This window comes from Jaculus jaculus, chromosome 14 (assembly GCF_020740685.1).
Source record: "Jaculus jaculus isolate mJacJac1 chromosome 14, mJacJac1.mat.Y.cur, whole genome shotgun sequence".
NCBI lineage: Eukaryota > Metazoa > Chordata > Mammalia > Rodentia > Dipodidae > Jaculus > Jaculus jaculus.
In genome coordinates, this window is record NC_059115.1 from 83828581 (window position 1) to 83853446 (window position 24866).

At 39.7% G+C, this 24866-nt stretch overlaps 1 protein-coding gene across 2 annotated transcripts in view; it reads right to left on the reverse strand.

Annotated features, from left to right (window-relative positions):
* Positions 1–954: 954 nt before the first annotated feature.
* Positions 955–24866, reverse strand: part of Scamp1 (secretory carrier membrane protein 1) — a 95760-nt gene continuing 71848 nt past the window's right edge. Inside the window, exons 7-9 of one of the 2 annotated variants that reach the window (XM_045134035.1) lie at positions 19295–19396; positions 13819–13936; positions 955–2157 (exon numbers count right to left, since the gene is read on the reverse strand). In XM_045134035.1, the coding sequence (XP_044989970.1) occupies positions 2005–2157; positions 13819–13936; positions 19295–19396 (373 nt within the window). In that variant the 3' untranslated portion in view covers positions 955–2004. The remainder of the gene's footprint in view (positions 2158–13818; positions 13937–19294; positions 19397–24866) is intronic. The other variant, XM_045134036.1, reaches the window with a different exon arrangement.

Consider the following 24866-nt stretch of genomic DNA (forward strand, 5'->3'; position numbering starts at 1 on the left):
CTCTCAAATAAATTTTAAAAAAAAGATGTAATTATTCTTTGACAGTCAATAATGATACCTTTGGGTATCATAACAAAGATTCCCACTCTGAAAGAAAGGATATCAGTATTTTTCAAGGTTGTTGATGTATCCTTTATTTGTACTTTATATAGAAAAGCAACACTGGATCTGGAACATAAATTAATGGTGGATGTAAATGCTCCTGCATTCTCTGGCTACTGTTTCAATGTTTGTAAAACCCACACTCAAAGCACACACTGAAACAGGTTCTACTAAGGCCATGCGCTCCATAAAACTAGAACTGCTGAGCTGGTTGAGAACATCAGGGACATAATCAATGGTCAGAAATACGTACAAAAACAGCTTTAAATTTAGACTCTGAATCCTATTTTCTTCAAAATAAAAGAAATATGTATCAACTATATTATTCCTCCATAAATTACCAACATCAAATGAAAACACCATCTGGATGGATGTGTTTTCCAGCATCACACAGAGCTGCTTCATAAATCTCAGTAGCTTGGCACCCCACCCCAGCATGAAATTCCTTCTGACTCCAGGTTTGTGAAGGAGAACAATGTAATTTAACCATTGACACCCACCTTCTAAGAGACTTTGTCTCAGATAATATAACTCAGTAAACCACCCTTACTTAAAATCAAGTTGGGTAAGTCACAACCTGGCGCTCTGCAAGTTAAATATGCCAGTGCTTGCAGAGCAGGCTGACTTACACAGGCCCTTGAGTCATCCAGCCACTGTTGAAAGAATTAAAAGTTTGAGTCCACATATATCATATAAGCACAGTAACAATTTCACTGTGATTTTATTCAGAATTAATGCATTAGCTCTATTTGTATTTTCTTGCTTGGTCAATGTTTTACTTTTCCCATTGCTGAAAATTTTAAATGTGTTCAATCTGTCTCAAAAAAGGAAAGACAGGTACACTATGGACTCAAGTATATGACAAATATTAGAGTTTTTTTTTTTTTTTTTTTAGTCTTAAAAAGAAGTGAGAGGCTAAAAAAAATCTCTTGAATACTGTATGTTCTTTTTATTCAAGGGTTAGGCTGGCCTTTAATACCTCTTTCAAAACTAACCAACTTACACACACACACACACACACACACACACACACACACACAAAATAAGCTGCCAAACACAATTTCAGTTCAATTAAGAAGAGGAGCTACAAGAATATACCCTAGTTTCCATATAGTAAATTTTTACTATATGAATACTGAAATTTAAAAAAAATAAGAATTATTGTCACAACATTCTATTGCATTAATTAACTACCCTCTTTTGGATAATGCACTGCACATTATATTAAAGTCTTTATACCCCAATAAATTTCTACTTACAAGAAACTATTACAGAAAATCATTTCTGAGCATATAAACAACTCCCAATTCCTACAACTATAAGCAGTACAGAACCCAAAATACTAGCTTAAGAAACATGGTACCCATGCAAGATCAGAGATTGTTATCAAAATATCAACTACTCTAAAAATAAAAAGAAGGTAAAATATACATTATCTACTGTTAAGCACACAGGCTCTTCACTGGTGACTGAACCCGAGAAAAAGCAAGCTAATTTAAAAATATGCAAGTCTCCGCTAGCCTCATTCTTTCAATATTAATAGGGAAAAGGAAAAGAAACATGGTTTTACTTCCAATGTATAATCCTTATCTTGGAAGAACTACTGTAGTTAGCATTGATGCTTTTTAGTCATAAGTCACAGTAATTTCAGTGTCACCACTGGAATAATCTGGTCATCCCCCAAAAAATATGGAGAATATTTATTTACCATATAATATTTTTTTCTGTGGGGGCAATGAAATGTTAAACTATTCAGCAAAGTAATAAGACAAGGAAGTTTTAGCCCATGCACATGTGAATAGGAAATACCCATGCTGTGTGAACTGCGTGTTTCCAACATAAAAATATTTGTAGGATACAGTAACTGGAGAAAAAAGGTAACAGTGTACTGTGGGAGGGTCTCTACACCTGGTTACCCTTGAAAGCATTCTGAGCCGCGCTAGTTGCTGCCGTTGCAGCTGCAGTCTGGACCGTTTTGTTGGACATCACACCTGTTGCAAATTCTTGTTGGGCCTTCTCAAAACTAGCACCTGTTGTGCGATACAGTCCATGTACCTAAAGAGGCACAAAAAGTGGGAGAACGTAAGTGGTCTGCACATTCCTTTCTAGCAGACTTACTCTTAGGAGCACTCAGACAAGATGACAAGATTCTAGTCAGGAGCCCTTCGATCAAGAGCACCAGCCCCCATCCTAGTACACTGAAAGCATTTAATCTTTGTTTTTGTTTTTGTTTTTGTTTTTTTGGAGAAAGGGTCTTATTTTAGCCCAGGTTGACTGGGAACTCACAGTGATCCTTCTATCTCAATCTTTCAGTGCAGGGATTAAAGGTGTGAGTCACTATATCTGGCTTAAATATTTCCTAATATAGGTTTTATTTTTTTACTTTCTTCCTTAAACACAAGAGATAATTTTGGCCAGTTCAAACCATATATATAATTTTTGGGTTTTTCGAGGGTCTTACTCTGGTCCAGGCTGACCTAGAATTAACTATGTATTCTCAGGGTGGCCTCAAACTCACGGTGAACCTCACCTCTGCCTCCCAAGTGCTAGAATTAAAGGTGTGTGCCACTATGCCCAGCTCAAATCAAAAATAATTTAAAGAACTTCTGCTTTACCTGTCAGAAGCCTGTTTTCTTCTGTACTCTGAGAAGAAGATACTTCAGTGCAGCAACAGAATAACTTAAACAAAAAACCCTGACTTACTCCCCTCAGACAATGCAAAGAGAATACTACCCTATCTACTTCCATGATGGCTATGTATACATCACTAATCCCATTACAATATAATGAGGCCATTTTATTATTTAATGAACCAAGTACAACTTTGGTGCCATGGCTTTTAGTTAAAGTGCCTGTCTAGTAATGAACCAAGTGTAGTAATGAACCAAGTATTATTATATCCTTAAACATACTGCTGCTGCTATCCACATGTAATTTAACTTTTCATATGATCAAGTCCTAAAAGATTTATGAACAAATACTATGAAGATTGTAATTTCAACACTGATTTATCATTCAAATACTGTCATTTATTTTCATGAGCTAGGTTAAAATTTTTCTTCTAAAGTTGCATATACAAAGCCTATCAATATACACTAGCCACTCTAGGCAAATGTGGAAAAGGAAATAATTAGAATAAGCACTGATTACGTGTCCATAAATTTCAGGGTGGGTGAGATCAAGTAATGCAGTAATTACATTTCACTGTGATTGGACCTAAGTTGAAGCCTTGCTGCCCTTTCTCTGAACCCACACCCCAAACCTGGACAGGAACTGGGAACTACAGAGGGGATGTAGAGTAAGAAAAAGTGAACCCAGTCAAAGACTCCTGGATCAAGTGTGGGGACTACAAAGTCTTTTCATGAAGACAGAATCACAAGCATGGATGGACTGAGGGAAAGCTAGATGGCATGTTTTCATGCTCGCACATCCTGGTGTGTGCTGAGGCCTGACTGAAGCCAGGCTGCCGTCACGGCCACCAAATTCACGATTTGGTGTGCGGTTCAGGAAAGGAGTGTAGAGAGACCACCTGCATATGAGGGCTCCCCAAACACTTATGATGAAATCTAATGCCCAATGTGATGGGAAGTGTGTAAAGCATTCACGAATGGGATCTGTGCCCTTATAAAAGACCTCAGAGAACAACATATGTGAATTATATTTCATTAAGGCTATTTAAGATATGTAAAGATGATATGGATTGAAGTATCATGTACAATATCATGAAGGACACTGATGTACTGAATGCAAAAACATGAAGAAAATTCACAATTTAGGTGTAACCTAAATTTGTATCTAAGTAACTAGGCTCAATATTTACTGAACAAGGGAACAAATTAGAGACCAAGAGGGTATGGTTCAATGGCAAAGCACTTGCTTTGAAGTATGAGGTTCAAAGTTCAAGGTTCAGTCCCTGGCACCACAAAAAAGGGTGACTGTTGTAAAAGTGAACTCCCTGAACACCAACTGAGACTGTAACTAAGCAGGAAGTGAAAAGCATTGCCCTACCCACCCTGTCATCTCAATACAGACATTTAAGAGGCTGGGTGGACCCCCTGGAGCTGACAGAGCGACCCAGAGACAGAGTCTCAGAGGAGGAGGGAGGGAAAGGCAGAGAATGCCTATTTGTGACTACAGAAAAACAGTAAAATTATCAGCTTCCTTTCCCAGCTCCAAAATAAAGAGGGGGGAAAAATGAGCAACAGCATAGGTACTTTCAACGAAGACAATATTAATCCAACAAGGTAAACATTTTATACCAACAGAACAGCTTCACAAAAGGCTGGTAAGATGGCTCAGTGGTTAAAGGTGCTGACTTGCAAAGCCTGATGGCCTGGGTTCTAGTACCTAGTACTCACGTAAGTCAGATGCACAAAGTGGCGTATGTGTCTGGAATTTGTTTACAGTGGCAAGAGGTCCTAGCATGCCCATACTCACTCACTCACTCTCTCTCTCTCTCAATCTCTCTCTTGCTCTGCTTATAAATAAATAAGTAAATTTTTTAAAGAAAAGAATGTCTTCACAGAGCACTGGCTGAAAACCAGTTCACTTAGTGGGCCTTGTCAGGGCTGCCATGGAGTATGTGCTTCCAGTTCCACACTCCACACAAGAGAAAAGACTACCTGTGCAACAAACGCTTTCCAGTAAGCTTTAAAAACCAATGCACTCAGATACACCAGGTTCCTGAAGTTAAATAACTTTTGTCAAAATTCTTTAGAAATGTAAAAAATTCATTAACTATTTTATTAATGCAGACATGAAAGTGTGTGAACAAATTTTCCAATTTCATGGAAAAGATATCAAAGCCAGGTCCCCAAAGAATACAAATAGTTTAGTATCTACTAAGTCATTTACTTATTCTTTTTTTTTGGGGGGGGGGTTGGAGGTAGGGTCTAGCTCAGGCTGACCTGGAATTCACTATGTAGTCTCAGGTTGGCCTCGAACTATGGTGATCCTCTTACCTCTGCCTCCCTAGTGCTGGGATTAAAGGCATGTGCCACTATGCCCTGCCTTTTTTTTTTTTTTTTTTTTTTTTTTTTTGAGGTTGGGTCTTGCTCTAACCTAGGCTGACCTGCAAATCACTATGTAGTCTCAGGCTGGCCTTGAACTCAAGATGATTCCCCCTACTGCCTCTTGAGTGCTGGAATCAAAGTCATGTGCCACCATAACCAGCTTATTCTAACTTTTTACCAATTAAATGAAGGTAAAATATTGGATTCTCTTGACAGTTTTCTGTGGTTCATTCATTTATTATAATTAGCTACTTAGAGTATCTGTTTTAGTAGCCCCAAAACCCTTACCCAATTATTTCTAGAAATAGGAGTTAAAAACAATACAGTTTAGACATAATTTGAGATAAAATGTATTTGTGAAAGGTAAGAATTGAGCTATTTTGTTAACTGTGAATATATTCAAGATATATCAGTCAGGCATAGTAGCACACACCTTTAATCCCAGCACTCAGGAGGCAGAGGTAGGAGGATCACTGTGAGTTCGAGGCCACCCTGAGAATACGGAATGAATTCCAGGTCTGCCTGGGCTAGACTGAGACTCTAGCTCAAAAAAAAAAATGATATATAAAAGATTTATGAGCCAGGTGTGGTGGCGCACGCCTTTAATCCCAGCACTTGGGAGGCAGAGGTAGGAGGATCACCATGAGTTCGAGGCCACCCTGAGACTACACAGTGAATTCCAGGTCAGCCTGGGCTAGAGTGAGACCCTACCTCAAAAAACTCAAAAAGAAAAAAAAAAAAAAAAAGATTTATGAACTCTTTCAATACTTGAAATTTGGATTATAAAGAAACCAAGATGTAACAGACATTCTATATACCAATGATAACCTATTCCAATTGTGCAAGGCTTCTCAACATCATATTCATTTTCCATCAAAACCAATAAATACTATATATTTATCAGGATCTGGAAAGAATAGTCTGAAAAACCTCAACCTTTCTACAGTTAAAAAGCAATGTGCTTGGGAACTTTTTAAGGGCACTAACCATCCATGAACATCCTGACCTCTAGTGGTTACATAAACTATGGCTAAATAATCTCACTAACTTTTTGGTTATTAAATTTTGATAATTTGTTATTAAGATTTCAGCAAGTGTAGAAAATAAAAATCAGTTGTTTTTCTTAGCTCTAGTTTATAGAAATTCTTGTCATTAAAATTATCTGCCTCAAATTATATTTTAGCTCATGTAAACCCCAATAATTGGACTTCATAAAATCATATAGAAAATTATCTCATCTGAACCCCTTGTTTCATAGGTAAAGAATGAGACCCAGTACAACACCAACAGACCATAGGCACGGACAAAAGGAGGTAGCTGACAACTTCTCTAACTATGAGCTTAAAAACTAAAACAAGCCGGGTGTGGTGGCACACACCTTTAATCCCAGTACTCGGGAGGCAAAGGCAGGAGGCTACACAATGAATTCCAGGTCAGCCTGAGCTAGAGTGAGACCCTACCTCGAAAAACCAAAACCAAAAAAAAAAAAAATAATTAAAACATCAGAATATGGCACATAATTCTAGTATCAATACTTTTATTTGGAAAATAGTCATATTTCTTTTGAATGCCTGGCATATGCATATAAGTCAAGTTCTACAACTTTTCCTTTCATGAGTTGGAGCTTGAAAATTGCAAATCTAGAAAGTAGAAGGGGAAAAGAATCCCATACACAAGAGTTTAGAGCATTGCACACAGAGCCCATGATACTGCAGCTAGAGAACGAATGCTTCCTTCATGCCCTGATGCCGCCACTCCTGCAGAGGACACATCCTCCTCTTCCCACTCTATGCATACTCTCTAGGCCTCACTCACTTCAGAAAGCTGGTGCTTCTCAGTGTAAAAATCCAACCCAAAGTTATAAACTTGCTCCCAACTTGTATGTCCAAAAGTCTACCAAGCATCTGAACTTTAATGTTCCACTAGTACTTTCAGTTGCCCACCTGGACCTCCAACCCCATTCTTGTGCTCTCTTCCTGAATAACCATCCTTGAGTCTTCCTTTGTTCCCTGCTTATGAGACCAAGTAGAACAAACCATTACTTGCTCATGTTCTCTTGACTCCATGTGGTTCAGGCCACCATAGTTACTAACTGGCTTCCCAGCCTATCTCTGAGTCTTAATTTTTCTAAGCCCTACAAATCTCATGTGTAAGCTGGGCTTGGTGGCGCACACCTTTAATGCCACCACTCAGGAGGCAGAGATAGGAGGACTGCCATGAGTTCGAGGCCACCTTGAGACTACATAGTGAATTCCATGTCAGCCTGGGCTAGAGTGAGAATCTACCTCAAAAAAAAAAAAAAAAAAATCCAACATGTATTTCTGAATAGTATTTCTAAAGCCCAAACCCACTCAATCCAGTTCTTATGCTCCTTAAAACTCTTCTATGGCAAACCATCACTTTGGAGAAAAGATTTAAACTTATTAATAAAGTTTCCTAGTTTCCAAGAGCCTGCAAGACATAACAATACTTCTATGTTTCAATTAATACAAGCACGTATTCTCACACCTGGTCCCCTTATGTTCTTCCCTCTCCCTCTTCCCCTTACGTAGGTGACTATAATGACTGGCAGTTGTCATTCCAGCTCAGCTGAGGATATACTTAAAAACGGCTTCATAGCCTGGTGCTCTGGCACAGTCTGTAGTCCCTGCTACCCAGACATTGAGGCAAGAGGACAACTAGAGCTCAATGGTTTGAGGTCAACTTGGGCAACATATGAAGACCTCATTTCTAAAACCATAAAAGGAGAGAAAGAAAAAAAAATTCATTACTTAAAAAGACCTCCAAAGCTTGATCAATTGTGGTGCCCAGTCACTCACTTGTTTCTCACGTGAAATCCTGAGCCCTCTGAGCTGCTTATGACAGCGCAGTGCCTGGCACTTGATAACTGGTTTTACAGCTGAATGAAAGTCAACACACAATACCCTCTATTATATGCTAAGCTTACTACATTGCTAGTTATATATTTTTACAAGCCAGTAATACACAGTCCCCAGTTATCCAGCCAAACATTAATCAAGGTGTTGCTACTGAGGTATTTTGTAGATTAAAATTAGCATCCACTGGGCTGCAGAGATGGCTTAGTGGTTAAGTGCTTGTCTGTGAAGCCTAAAGACCCCGGTTTGAGGCTTGATTCCCCAGTTAGCCAGATGCACAAAGGCGCACACACATCTGGAGTTCGTTTGCAGTGGCTGAAAGCCCTGGCGTGTCCATTCTCTTCCTCCCTCCCTCTCTTTCTCTCTCCCTTTCTTTCTCTGTCTGTTGCTCTCAAATAAATAAATTAAAATGAAAATTTAAAATTTAAAAAAAGAATTAGCATCCACTTTTAGAATATAAAAATATTCTAGATGATCTGAATTTAGCCAATCAGATAAAAGGCAGTCAGAATGGAGGCTCAGGGAAGAAAGAAGAGCAGTTCCAGCCTAAGAGGGCACCCTGCACATTTTGGGCTCATCTCACCAAACTTCACAAGTAAACCAATTCCTTGCAATAATCTCATCCTGCCCAGCTTGTTTCTCTGATGGAACAGTGTTGAAAGAATCTACTGAACAAAGCCACACCCTAAATCATACCCCAACTATAAACGGGACTAAGAAGATAAAAGGAAAAACTTAATTGTGGGAGATTTGTGCCATGCAATTTACATTTATTTGTTTATTTTGTCCTCACACTAATCCTATGAAAGCCATCACTACTATTCCTTCTTTCATTCAGAAAATACATGAGTGCATGTTACATGCTAATAACTGCCTATCATGGATCTAGATGTAAGAAATCATATCCTGAAAGGATCCAAACCAAAACCCTGCCCTCAAGAAGGCTGGCATACAGGTAAGAACACTGAATGGAGGGGTCACAGAGAAAATACATGAGTGCACATTACATGCTAATAACTGCCTATCATGGATCTAGATGTAAGAAACCATATCCTGAAAGGATCCAGACCAAGACCCTGCCCTCAAGAAGGCTGGCATACAGGTAAGGACACTGAATGGAGGGGTCACAGAGACCTCAGTAGTATAGAAGGTATCAGTTGCATGACTACCAATCACAATCTCTATCCTTTTCATTTAACTTCACTGCTAATGTCAAGTTCACCCTGGAGGGATTTATGAAACTGGGCACCCAGAATACAGGAATTATAGGGCACTTAAACCAGTTCATGCCCAGGCCCCAAAATGTCCCACAGACAGCAATACAAACATTAAGTCCCACAAGAGAACAGAAGACTGCTTCATCCCAATGCCAATGAAGAGGCAGAAGCCACCAAACCAGCAGAGTGAAGAAACACAGTGGGTCTTGATGTGGTAGAGAAGACGACGTCTGCAGGGGTAAAAGCATAGCATGCACACACACTGGGACAAAGGAATGGAGGGGGAATATTTGAAGTGATGGTACAGTCGGACTGGTAAGTATGGGTCCAAGAGTTGTGAAATGTTCCCAGGAGCTCTTCTCACCACCACCACCTCATTCCTGAGCACTAATCCCATCAAAGTCTGCACTGTGCTGGTTTGTTGTTGCTGCTGCTAGGTTACTATACTAAGTCCATTTAACATGGGCTGAACTAAGGAATGATTGATCAATAAAAATTTTCTGGATTGCCGGAGACTGGGAATGCAAAGAATAAGAGAAAAATTAAGATACTTAAGAAAGTGGCTGAAAAAGCAAGGGAAGAAAAACCAAAAGTAAATAAATAAAACAAAGTTCAAAAGTCATAGGGGCACTATCAGAGCACTCACAGAATGAACAAGAAGTATGCTCCACTAGGCCACTCACAACACATACTCAGTAAGGCCTCCAAGAAAACAAAACTGCTTTACTGAGTTAAAACAAATACTAAACCAGGTGTGGTGATGCACACCTTTAATCCCAGCACTCAGGAGGCAGAGGTAGGAGGATTGCCATGACTTCAAGGCCACCCTGAGACTACATAGTGAATTCCAGGTCAGTCTGAGCTAGAGAGACTCTACCCCGAAAAACAAAAACAAAAACAAAAAAACCCTATATAATTTACCTTGTAAAATATATAACTCAATGGCTTTCAACATATGCACAGAGCTATAAATACAATATATACACAATCTAATTTTAGAGCATTTTTACCACCCAGAAAGGAATTTCAGAACCACAAGCAATAGCTAATGAACTTTTTCTCTATATAAATTTGCCTATTCTGGACATGTACATAAATGGAACCCTACAATATGTGATATTAATAAATAACTATTTCTTGGCTATGAATCTGACCATATGAAAAAGCAAAATGTTTGTGATGACATCACTGTGATATGATAATGCAAATCACTGGAGATGTGAAGAGCACCAGAAGGCACACATCAAGAGTTATGTGCACTGGCCCTTCCAATTCCAAGACCGGAAGCCATCCCAGTGGAGAAGACATGTCAATCACAAGGGAGGATGCATCCTAAAGGAAAAGAGCATATGACACAAAGAACAGAAAGCTGACTTCACTTCAGACCTTAATAAGCTGAGCAGAAACCAAGGGATAGGAGTAACCCAACAGGATATAGTCCCAAGGGCCACAGAAGAGCCACTCTGTGGTACAGAGGCTGACAATGGACAATGAAAAGACGCTACAGGACTTGGTAGCTTCACAATGCTGAACTTCAGTGGTACATGTGCTTTGTGTAGAAATGTTACAAACTTTAATGAGAGAAAATAAGCAGCAAAAGATGGACAGAAGACAAGCTGCCCTACACTGGGTTTGGAGAAGGACGGCAACCAAATGTACATGTAATGTATTTTAAAAGCACAAAAGGGTCTTCAATGTAAGGTACAATGATGTCTGTCTGTATTATATATATGCTGAAACTACCAGGCAATTAAAAAAAGGGGGGGGGCTAGAGAGATGGTTTAGCACTTAAGGCACTTGCCTGCAAAGCCAAAGGACTCAGGTTCAATTCCCTAGTACCCATGTAAGCCAGAGGTACAAGGCGGCACATGTGTCTGAAGTTTGTTTGCAGTGGCTGGAGTCCCTGGTGTGCCCATCCTATCTGCACCCCTCTTTCTGCCAGCCCCCCTCAAATAAAAATTAAAATAATTTTAAGAAATCAAGAAGGAAATTAAAAACTTTTTTATTAAAATAGGCCCCACTGAAAAGGAAGGGTTGGGCTGGAGAGATGACTTAGTGGTTAAGGAGCTTGCTTACTATGCCCAAGGAGCCAGGTTCAATTCCCTATGACCTATATAAGCCAGATACATATGGAAGTACATAAGCATGGAGTTTGTTTGCAGTGACTAGAGGCCTTGGTGTGCCCATTCTCTCTCGCTATCTTCCTCTCTCTCAAATAAACAAATACAAAATATATATCAAAAAACTTTCTCAGTGCTGGAAGGATAACCTAGCAGTTAAGGCATTTGCCTGCAAAGCCTACAGACTCAGGTTCAATTCCCCAGTACTCATGTAATTACACAAGGGGGACATGTGCATCTGGAGTTCGTTTGCAGTGGCTGGAGGCCCTGGTGTGCCCATTCTTTCTATCTGCCTCTCTCAAAATGGATATTTTTTTTAATTTTTAAAAACTTTATTTTTTTAAGAAAAAGAAAGGGGCTGGAGAGATGGCTTAGCAGTTAAGGTGCTTGCCTTTGAAGCCAAAGGACCCAGGTTCAATTCCCTATGACCCACATAAGCCAGATGCATATAGTGTTACATGCATCTGGAGTTTATCTGCATTGGTTAGAGGCCCTGGTGTGCACATTCTCTCTGTCGCTGTCTCCCTCACTCATAAATAAATAAGTAAAAATAAAATATTTTTTAAAAAAGAAAGGTCAGCCGGTCATGGTGGCACACACCTTTAATCCCAGCACTCTGGAGACAGAGACTATATTGTGAATTCCAGGTCAGCCTGAGCTACAGCAAAACCCTACCTCAAAAAACCAAAACCATGGGCTGGAGAGATGTTTAGCGGTTAAGCGCTTGCCTGTGAAGCCTAAGGACCCCGGTTCGAGGCTCGATTCCCCAGGTCCCACGTTAGCCAGATGCACAAGGGGGTGCACGCGTCTGGAGTTCGTTTGCAGAGGCTAGAAGCCCTGGCGCACCCATTCTCTCTCTCTCTCTCTCTCTCTGTCTTTCTCTCTGTGTCTGTCACTCTCAAATAAATAAATAAATAAAATTTAAAAAAAAAACAAAAGAAACAAATAAAAACTGAAGGGTCTAGGAAGGAGGATGAGAAAGTAATGGGAGCTGAATGCTATTTACATGCATAAAAATGCCATTGTTTTATACAGTGTGCTATGAATAAAGAAAATACATACAATGGAACCACCACATACTTATTATTCCCAAGGTCTCTTTATCAAGTTTGAATACATGCAGAATATCAAATGTAAAACCAATACACAACAAAGCTTTAAGTAAACAAACTTATCTAATCTCACCCTATTTAACAATTCTTTTGTTTCCTTCAAAGACAGGGTCTCATATATACCACCTGAGCCTTGGAAATCACTATATAGCCACTATGTAGCCTCAAATTGAGATCCTACTGCCTCAGCCTCCACATGCTGAGCATATTTTTTGAGACAGTGTCTTTCACTGAACCTGCAGCTCACCAACTCAGCCAGCCCAAGGAACCTCCTGTCTCAGTTTGTCTCCCCAGTGATGGCTTTTACATGTGAACTGGGGATTCCAACTCAGGTAATCATGCTGGTATGGCAAGCACTCTTCCAACTGAACCATCTCCCTAGCACCCTCAAGTGACCTTTTCCTAGATTATAAAAACAGACATGAAAATTCTACAAGAAAAAGTGTAGCTAAAATAATTACGCATTTATTAAAAACAAAGTTCAACAGGCATGGTGGCACATACCTTTAATCCTAGCACTTGAGAGGCAGAGGTAGTTAGACTGCTATGAGTTCAAGGCCACCCTGAGACTACATAGTAAATTCCAGGTCAGCCTGGGCTAGAGTGAGACCCTATCTCAAAAAAAAAAAAAAAAGAAGAAAGAAAGAAAGAAAGTAAAGAAAAAAAAAAAAAAACAAAAAACAAAGTTTATGTCATGTTCTAGCTTTGAAACTATTATCAGCTTACTTTATATGCTTAAATAATTGAATGTCTTTAAACTTCAAATATAGATAAACCTATGTACCCTGCACAGTAATTTTACTTGTATTTATTAATTAGGCTAATACATATTTTAAAAATTGTATATAAGAGGTTCAGAATTTAAAACTGAGGTTGATTCTTTAATCCATAAGATAAACTTGAGTTCCTTTATCTAAATGTTTAGAATCAAAATGATTCAGATTTCTGGAATATTTACATATACATGAAATGGAGATAGGACCCATGTCTAAACATGAAATTCATTCACTTTTTTAGACTGTACCCTAACATGTAGCCTGAAGGTACTCTTATACAGCATTTTAACACATCTATTTAACTACATTCTGAGGTCACACATAAAAATTCTCTCTTAAAATGTCAATGCTCAAAAATTTTCTCATTTTTCAACATTTCAAGTTCTGGATTTTTGAATTACATTCACTTTTCATGTGAAGCTGAAAATATGATGCAATTTTTAAAACTATGTATAAATTAATTGTAAAAAGTAGTCCTCAGGGAGAAAAGTGCACAAGAATGGCAAAGCAACTTAAGAGTTACATTGATTTAACAATTACGCATGAAAATGAGAACTTCGTATTATGTCCACTATAAAATTTTGGCAATGGATTTTTACTTACTTTTTTAAACATAACTAGTGAGATTACTGCAGATGCTGTAAAGAGTGCTGCTATGATTATCATCATGATGCCGACAGGAATGTTCTCGTTGAGGCCAGTAAGGGAGGAAATCCAACCACTAGGCAATAAGGATAAGAAAGTGGTATTAGGCAAAATAACAATGTCTTGACTGTATTTGGCAAGATGAGCCAGGTAGTATTGATGGGTATTATCTTGTTTGATTCTTACAACCACTCTAAGACAGATAGATGGCACTTGTTTTAACAGATGAAGAAATAACTCAAACATTTAGTGTCCAAGTCACAAATCTAGTAAATGGCACAACAGTCTAAATTCAAAAGCAAATTAAACTATTTACCACCAAATAATTGCATTTTAAGGCTGTGAGTTCATTATCACATTTTTAAACATTCATTTTTAATTTCTGGAGAAAATATTTATAAACTACATATCCAACAAGGGACTCACTTTTAGAATATAAAAGGTACTTTTAAAGCACAGTAGTATGGTCTGAGTGTAAAAATGCTCTCATAGGCTCATGTATTTCAACACTTGGTTCCCAGCAGTTAACCCTATATTGGTTGGTTATGGAAATTCTAGGAGGTGGGGCCTAACAGAAGGAAGAAGGTCACAGGGGTGAGCCCTCTAGGTATATCATCCCTGGCTGCTTCCTATCTAACTCTTTGCTTCCTGATCAACCATCATGTGAAACTGCCACCTCATAGTCCTCATAGTCCACCTGACACAGATTAGGCCACTCCTGCCACCATACTTTCCCATGGTAACTGAAATTCCCTGAAACCATAAACCAAAATAAATGTTTCCTTCTTCAAATCACTGCTGTCCAATATTTTGTCACAGTAATGAAAAAAAGTAACAAACACATTCAAGCATACGCACAGACACACAAAAGTCCTCATTTAGAAAACTGGCAAAGGACATGAGACATTTCACTAGAATGACACATAGATGGCAAATGAGGAATGAAACTATGTTCAACTAGTGATAGTCATGAATACACACCACAGCTGTATCCGTAACAGCATCAAACTGGAAACGATCCACATGAGAAATGGTTAAACTGTGCTATATCCATACCATGGACTACTTGTATAAATAAAGTAAAAATAAAGAGAGACCAGACACAAACGCCCTGACAGGATTTACACACCAGTGCAATTGTGGCACACAGCCTTGGTGAGTAACCAATAGCTTCCTGATTGGCTAAGAGATCCACTAAGCATAAAGAAACCCATATCTGGAAGTAGGAACCAGGTCAGAATCCTATGGAAACAAAGATTATGCTCTCCAGTGTCAAGCTCTCATTAGTCTTTGGCTAAAAGAAGGGTAACATACATCCAAATTCTCCCTACATTAATAATGCTTATCCCATTTAAACTATGTTGACGGGTTGGAGAGATGGCTTAGCGGTTAAGCGCTTGCCTGTGAAGCCTAAGGACCCCAGTTCGAGGCTCGGTTCACGTTAGCCAGATGCACGAGGGGGCGCACGCATCTGGAGTTCGTGTGCAGAGGCTGGAAGCCCTGGTGCGCCCATTCTCTCTCTCTCCCTCTATCTTTCTCTCTGTGTCTGTCGCTCTCAAAAAAAAAAAAAAAAAAAAAACTTAAACTATGCTGACTTCACTCTCCACTGGAGAATCTGTTCTTTTTCAGAAGGTAGCCAGGCCAGAGAAGATAAGCTACCCCTCGCACTTCAGCCAAGCCACAGCTGAATCCTCAGAGGAATTGGGGAGCCCATGCTTCCACGATGTACCTGGTAATCAGCGCCTGAGGACATCTAACACCTACCAAAGCAGAGATCCAGAGGCTCCTGAGAGCTCATCACTGAAGTAGACTTAAAACTCACCTACCACAGCTCAGGGAATTTTGCAGAAGAGGGTGTGGAAAGATTCTAAGAGCCACAGGTTGAGACATATGCCCAGAGGCATTTGCTCCTCCCAAAAGTAACTATCTGCTGATCCTACACACATAACCCACAACCCCATAGGAAATACCTACAACCCTACTGAGGAACGTCCCCAGTGGAATGGGGGCAGGGACGAGGTAAAAGATGGTACAAACACATGATGTAGCCATACGAAATATGATGCTGATAAGAACAATAAAATGGCAATCAGAAGAACCAAAAGAAACATACTACAGATTCTCAACACAAGTCTCAGGAGAATTATGCACAGTAAAAACAAAGCCAATAGTTGCAGACTTCTTGATTCCATTTATAGAATCCTCTTAAATGACAGAATAACAGAAATCCAAATAGACTAGCAATTAACAGAGATAAGAGAGACTAGGGACACAAGTAGTCAGTGTAGCTATTTTATTTTATTATTATTATTGGCTTTTTCAAGGTATGGTTTTGTCTAGCCCAGGCTGGCCTTGAACTCACAGCAATCCTCCTACCCCTGCCTCCCAAGTGCTGGAATTAAAGGTGAACGACACCACACCTGGCATGAAAGATAACAGCAGTGACTTCTGGAAAGATTCAAAACTTCTCCAGAAGTGACAGCTGAGTGTTCAGCACTAAATGGGATATTTCTATCTCACCCTCCAAGGCTCAGGATCACTGCAGAAGAGGTGGCAGGAAGAATGTAGGAGCCAGAGGATGGAAGGAGTGCCCTGGAACACTATCTGCCCCCTACACACAATGGAGCTGATGCGTTCATATCGCCTGCACAAGATCTACGTAATACTGGACCCATCAATATGTTATTATGGGTGGAGGGCAAAAATAATGCTGACATCAAAATCAAAGAGGGGCTACTTAGAAAGAGGGGGTTCAATCGCTTCTCGGCCTTTTGGCTAAGATCAAGTGTGAAAGAAGGGGTTCAGAGGAGGGGGTGGGAGACAGGGACAAAGGAGGATGGATGATGACCAGGGTACATTGTGTACATGTGTGGATGCTGGCAATGAATTTATCTTACAAATTTAAAAAGAGCCAGATATGGTGGCACACACCTTTAATTTCAGCATGCAAGAGATTGAAGTAGGAGGACTGCTGTGAGTTCAAGGCCAGCCTGAGACTACATAGTAAACTCCAGGTTAAAAAATAAAAAGCAATGGGCTGGAGAGATGGCTTAGCGGTTAAGCGCTTGCCTGTGAAGCCTAAGGACCCCGGTTTGAGGCTCGGTTCCCCAGGTCCCACGTTAGCCAGATGCACAAGGGGGCGCACGCGTCTGGAGTTCGTTTGCAGAGGCTGGAAGCCCTGGCGTGCCCATTCTCTCTCTCTCCCTCTATCTGTCTTTCTCTCTGTGTCTGTCGCTCTCAAATAAACAAATAAAAAATGAACAAAAAAATATTTTAAAAAAAATTTAAAAATAAAAAAAATAAAAAGCAAAAAGATCATAAGGAACCCTCTGGTGTTAGAAATGTTTGGTAATTTGACTATTACGGTCTTATTTTTTGAAAAATAAATAAATGCCTCTGTTTTATATAACATTAGGGTAAACTGGGTAAAGGATACTGGGCTCTTGCTGCATTCTTACAATTACATATAAATCTACAATTACCTTAAAATAAATTTTAATTATGTTTAAAATATCTAGGCCAGTAAACCAGGTGTGGTGGCACACACCTTTAATCCCTGGACTTGGGAGGCAAAGGTAGGATGATCATCAATTCAAGGCCCCCCTTAGACTACATAGTGAATTCCAGGTCAACTTGGGCTTCAGTGAGACCCTACCTCGAAAAACCAAAAAATAAAATAAAATATAAAATATCTGAGCCAGAGAGATTGCTTAGTAGTTAAGGTACTTGCCTGTGAAGCCTAAGGACCCAGGTTCCATTACTCAGGAACCATGTAAGCCAGATGTACAAGGTGTTGTATGTGTCTGGAGTTTGTAGTGGCTACAGGGCCTGGTGTACCCATTCTATTTTCTTCTTTCTCTCTCTCAAATAATTTTTTTTTTGTTGTTTTTTTGGAGGTAGGGTTTCACTCTAGTCCAGGCTGACCTGGAATTCACTCTGTAGTCTCAGGGTGACCTTGAACTCACAGCAATCCTCCAACCTCTCTCTGCCTCCCAAGTTCTGGTATGAAAGGTGTGCATCAACACGCCCAGCTTCAAATAAATATTTTTAAAAGTTTAAAATATCTGAATTATTTAAGGTTTAGCTGAGAACAGGACATTAATATATGCTCTCACTAGTACTTTTCTGTGGTACTGTACACATACTATATGTTCAATTTTGACACTGTTCCTGCCTTCATATTATAAAGCAAGTGGAAACAAATCACTTCTGTTTCTCAAGAATAAAATTTGGTGTTAAAGTAGTATATTTCTAAGCATATAAAGCATGTCTCTCAAATGTTGGACTCATCATTATTTACAATTACGAAAACTGCTTTTGCCAATCACTAATTTAAAGTACCTAAGTAAATTCTCTGCAGGTAAATATGCACATCAGGAGCTCTACAAAACTGCCAAGGGTTTTATGACAGCCTGCCATTCCCATTCAGAGGCAGTGTCCCAAAGGTCACTCCTCAGTGCAGTGCAATTACATACTCATCTCCACTTCAGTTTACGGACAGAGTACAAAACACTGCACCGTGCCTGCTTCTGGCATACAGAGCTTATCTGGAATGTAGTTCACTCTAAGAAAGGAGAGAGAGGCAAGTATCCTAAAGATCTACTCTCTCCTGCCCAGCATTTCACTCAGGGACTTTTGTTTCATGGAGTAAGAAACGAACACTGTGCTTGCTACTATCTTCTAGCCTGGGTGGAGAAAGTCTATTTCTGGAAACCCATCTCCCACTGAACAAGCGCCCTCTCATGTTGAGAGCTGGCCTACCGATGAAAGATATGTGTGTGTGTGTGTCTGTGCGTGCGCACACACACACACACACACACACACACACAACATGTACATGCATGTCCATGTCTATGTGTATATGAAAGTGTCTATGAAACACTATTTTAGCACACATATACTAGACACCCTTTCCCTTCAAGTCCCTCCAAGCCTTTCTCTCCCCTCTACAATCACTGACTTCCCTCCACAGTCTCCTTTGCATTGTTCCTTTTTGTGCCCATCAAATTAAATATGTTTTATTTAAAATTGAGTGCAGTCTTTTAAATAATTGGGGAACATAATCTTTAAAGAGAATGGCTTCTCCCAAAGGCTGCCCTTTGGGATATTTGATTTTGTTTCACCATTTTTGCTTCTATTTGTTTGCTTTGTTAATCGGACTGTTTTAAACCAGGGTCTTACTTTAGCCCAGGACAACCTGGAACTCATCCTGTAGCCCAGACTGGCCTTGAACTCATGGTGATCCTCCTACCTCAGCCTCCTGAGTGCTGAGACAAAAGGCAGGCACTATCACACCCAGCTTAATCTGGCTTTTTTGTGTTAACTAGATCATTTATTAGGACTCACTGCATATATAATACATATTGTCTATTAGGACACCAAATATTGTATCCAAGTCTTAAATGAACAGCTTAAGATTAGTGAAGTAACTTACCAATTACCCCAATTGTGAAAGCCTGCAGCCTGGAGCACGTGCACAGCAAACTGACATATGTAGACGAAGAAGAAGACAAAGAATCTGAAGGAACTGTCACTCCTATGAAGAAGAGGGCCACAGGAAAGAAGACTATTGTTTTTCATTGTTTGTACATTCACATGTAGACTGAAAGTCAAACCTTTCAAAGCTACCTGAGGATCAAAACTAACGAACAGCATTAAGTGAGCCGCTCATACAGATGCCAATTCCAGCCCAGTCTCACCTCACTTTGTCCTTCAATTTCTAGCTGCACCACATCCATCTTGACAAAAAAAAATAGTGTTCGTTTTAAATAGTTTTATATATTTACAATTGATATACAAAACCTACTTAAAATATACTATTTAATAAGTATTGACATGCGAATAGTTGGACTTTCTCCAATCAATACTGTAAGGATATCCCAAAAGCTTTCCTGGGCCCTGGGTACTCCCTCTCTTCTCCCCTCTTCCTCTCCCTACAGTTTTCTGTCATCATAGTTCTACTTTAGAATTTTATATAATTGGGACTATGCTCTTTTTTCACTCAGTACAATTCTTCTGAGAGTCACTCATGTTTTGGCATGGATCAGAAGTAGATCTCTTTTCATTGAGTGGCTTCCACTATATAGACATACTATGATTGATTTATGCACTGTTGACAGACAGGATGCTTTGAGGTTTTTACTATCACAAATAAGGCTGCACATGCATTCATGTGTAAGTCTTCACATGAACATATATTTTCTTACTGTACCTTGTATAAAAGAGGTGGGGTGGGAGGATTGCTATGAGTTGAAGGACAGCCTGGAGCTACAGAGTGTGTCCCAGGTCAGCCTTGGCTAAAGTGAGACCCAACCTAAAAACAAAACAAAGCAAACAAACAAACCAAAACCCCTTGCATTCCTGGAAGCTACTTCATCCACCCAATCATAGCACAATATTCTTTTAAGTCTGACAACATTTTTACCTGCCTTAAATTTACCCCAATGCTTTTCAGCACAGCAATTATTTCAAAGCCCTTAACATTTTACTCCCTCAGTCTCAACAGAAAACTGTTCACTGCAGAGTAAAACAAGCCCAAGGAATAAATCCCCACAACTCCCTACTCTCCTTAATGCCCCTCCTGCTTCACAGGTGCCTTCAGCCTTCCTTGGTGCCTCTCACAGCTTACACGGGCATAAAAAGCATTTAACCTGTCCCAGCTCCTCCGAGCACCCGCTTTGACAGGTGCATTCTCTCCCTAGGGAGCCTTCAGCTCCTGAATTCACGTCTTCTCTTTTGTATATACAGATACACAACATTTTCCATCTTCAAAGGGAACTCCCTCAACTTCACCCCCATGTAAAAATTCTATTTCCTTCCCCTGCCTCAGCTTCCCTTCATGGAGCAAAGTGAAGGGAGCCATGCGAGCAGCGCTCATTCTCCCGAGCCTCCTCGTCAGTTGTCCTGCACCTACGAATTTCCAAACCAAATTTCTGTCTCTGCTTAAAAAAAAAAAAAAAAAAAAAAAAAGCAAAAAAAAAAGCACTAAAACACTCTTGGCCCCTGGCTTCCACAATTTTATTTTATTTACTTTTCTGTCATACTCTAACCTAGACTGCTCCTCTATGTTATCCTGAAGCTTTTTAGAAGACAGTGCCTGATGCAATTCTTCTATTTTCTAAGGTCTGAGAATTATCCACCAGAGGAAAATATCTAAATGTGTAACAGTATTTACATCTCTTCATAAAACAAAGCTATAATCTCTGTTCCAGCTGCTCTAAACTACAAAACTCTTGCTCTCTTGATGCCTAAATTTATACTCTACCTATAATGCCTGTTAGTTTATTTCTTACTGGAAAATATGTACCTATCTTTAAAGTGTGGTCATAGTCACTAAGTCCACTGAAGCAACAGAATCTTCATACTGTCAATGCTCAGTTGACACAAAAGTTTGTAATGAACAGTGACTACTTTCATTAATGAACCATCCAAGAGCTACATGCCACTAGTAAATACTTTAAAGTAAGCTAAGCCAGTGTAGAGATCATTGAAGAATCTAATCCCACCACAAAATCAGTGATGTAGTAAATGCATTGAAGTGGAAAGGAGCAGAAAACCCTGACCTTCTGAGCTGAGCATGGTGGTGCACAACTTTAATCCCAGCACAGGTAGGAGGATTGCTGTGAGTTCAAAGCCACCCTGAGAGAATTCCAGGTCAGCCTGGGCTAGAGTGAGTCCCTGCCTTGAAAAACAAATAAATTTTAAAAAGCCCTGGGCTGGAGGGATAGCTTAGCCATTAAGGCATTTGCCTGCAAAGCCATAGGACCTTGGTTCAATTCCCCAGGATCCACATTAGCCAGATACACAAGGAGGCACAAGTTCATTTGCTGTGGCTGGAGGCCTTGGCATGCCCGTTCTCTCTCTCTCTCTCTCTCTCTCCCTTTTTCTCTGTCAAATAAATAAGTAAAAATAAATTTAAAAGCTCTGAACTTCTAACCTGAAGGAATGGGTTAAAATTCTGCCCTGAATGACCTGTACACAAGTTGTCAAGATTAAAAAATAAAGGACTGAGTGTAACTTGTAACCTCTAAAACACTGTATATTCGTATGTAAGAGGGTAGATGATTTCTTTCTAGTTTAGAAGGGTTGTTTGTTGTTTCTATAGATACAAAACCACTGGGTCAGGCTACTGTGTACTAGGTCCCAAGTTCTACCCTTAGTACAATAAAGAAAAAGAAAAGAAAAAGAAAACCAACGGCAGAGGCAAAACAAGGAGAAAATGATGGAACTAGAATTTGGGTAAACTACAAAGAACCTGGGAACGAAGCAGTAACTGGTCCAACAAAGGAGACCGACACTCAGCAGCAATGGAGGAAGTGAACTCTTAAACTCAGAGAAGCTCCAAAGCGCAACAGGAACACAAGCTACCACTGTAAGGCTATGGCAGGTGGGGCAAGCTGAGCTTAAAGGCTGGTCGAAGAAGACAGACCACCCGAATCCTTCCTCCATGCTTCCTGGGAGACAAAGGCACTTCTGGACAGGCTGAGCCAAAGGGATTCTGAAACTAAGACAGCAGAACCAACCAAAGTCAGTAGGTTACACTGAAATGGAGAAAGTAAATGTTCACAATGAAAACAGAAAGAAAACGTCCACTCTTAGCCTAGATGCACATCACTGAGAACACCAGGGACTCTAACCCGTGTGACCAGGAGAAAAGCCCTCAGTCTGGAACATTGTTTAGGAGGACAGTAACCCCTGCCAAGCTCTACCGAACCAGGAAGCCCATCAATGAAGGCCCGCCATGCTACCGTGCTTCTTGAAGACCCTGCTCACACACAACATATTTCTTAGAATTTTAGAACTAGTATTAGTCCTTATAATTTAAAGTTATATGTTCATTAATTTCTAGTCAAATAATTCTGCATGATAGTTTGGTTCAAAAAAAAAGTCACCCAACACTCATGCCAACTGCCTCCACAACTGCCATTTTTCCAGGTGCAACCATTTTTTAACATTTAAAGAATACATTTTTACTATATATTGAGAGAAAGTATGGGTGTACCAGGATCTCTAACCACTGCAAACTCCAGACACACATGCCACTTTGTACATCTAGCTTCATGTGGATACTTGGGAATAAACCCAGGCCGTCAGGCTTTACATGCATGTACCTTTAACTGCTAAGCCATCTCTCTAGCCCCATTTTCAACTTTGATGTGATTGTGTTGGCACTGAACATATCCCAAAGGGTATCCCTAGACTTCTACGTCTGAATGTTTGCTATCTTAACTATGGACTTACTAGTCTAGAAAATGAGAGTTTAGACTGCTTTTATGTTCTTTCCCACTTTTACATCTACCAGGCACAGAAATGCTTTCTGTTTATTCCATCTTGCCAGAATCTAATCAATACGATTTTGTTTCTACTGGTAGCCTTGTTCTCTAATTGTGATGACCTACCTCATAAATGTGTCTACAACTGAAGCATAAAGGGTGCTGTGTGACCAGGTTCTTTAGCTTGCACTACCATTTCCATTTCCCTGACCTTAGCAATTCTGTAGTTGTTTCTTATGCATACTTGTCAGTACTTGGCCACTGATCACTCAGCTCATATTAGTCTCTTTTGATACATTTGAATTAAGAATACTACTAATTTTAACTTCCTGAACCTATTTCTCTTAAAACCTGACCACATCTGAACTTCTAGGGCCCCAGGCTGGCCTCCTACTTGTCATCTTAAGGTCTTTCTTCAACCTTATCTTATAATGAAGTAAACCTCTCTCTTAGGTTAGATAGAGTCCCTGTTTTCTGGATCTTATGTTTTCTTTTCCCTTGGTTTACTCCCTTATTTTGGCAGAGGTCATCTTCTATTCTAGTACTTTCCTCAGAAATAACATAGGAAAGATAAATTTTTAAAAATTCTGCTGTACCCAGGCGTATTGGCACATGCCTTTAATCCCAGCACTCAGGAGGCTTAGGTAGGAAGATTGCTGTGAGTCTGAGGTCATCCTGATACTACACAGTAAATTCCAGAATAGCCTGGACTAGAGTGAGACCCTACCTTAAATAACCAAAAAGAAAAAAATTCTGCTTCCTAAGGCTAGAAAGATTGCATAGTGGTTAAAGATGCTTGCCTGCCAAACCCTGAACACCCCAAGTTTAATTCCCCAGTACCTAGGTGAAGCCAGATAAACAAAGGGAACATGTGTCTATACTTTGCAACATGCCCATGTTCTGTTTCTCTCAAATGAATAATTTTTTTAAATCCTGCTATCTGTGACAGCTTTGCCTGTATGCTTAACTTGGTAGTTTGAATATGAATTCTAGCCTGGAAATTACATTTCTCTACATTGGATGCACTGCTTTCACCCTCTCCGAGTTTTCAGTGTTGCTAGAAAAGACCTGTGTCATTCTGATGGTTGCAGAATAAGTTCATAAAATTTACTTCTTGATCGGGGGGTGGAGGGCAAGGATAGAGAATATGAGAACAGTTAATACATTAAGATTTTTCTCCCCAGAATTCCAGTATCTTATTAACAAGAATTTTAGAAGACTAGAAAGAAATAGTACAATTGACTTTTTTAGAACATAATTCCTCCCAACTCTCCAAGTATGATATTTCAAGCAAGGTAGGGCATTCCAGGAAAATAAACACTTTTGCTGCAGCTCCTAGAAAGGACTTACATGACCAAATAGGATGTACAGAAGAAATACAAAGTTGGTTTAACATATAAGTCAATTATGTCTTACCATATAGAATACAAGAGCAATAGTCATATGATTATTTCAACAGACACAGAAAAGCACCTGACAAAAATCCAACCCAAGAGAGTTTGGGCAGCAATACCCTCTGGGGGTGGAGAATACCAGTGCCATGGGTGGGATATCTTCTGGTAAATTCATCAGGGAGTCCCATGAAGCCCCCAAAACAAACATGCTATCGCCAATGTTCTTGGTTCTCCTCTGGAACTAGATGAAGACATTCACATGTGTTGGTTGCTAGACATTGAGAAATCAAACTAGCACTTAGCTACAGGCCTGTTACCCAGTGACTAGTGGTCATAGTAC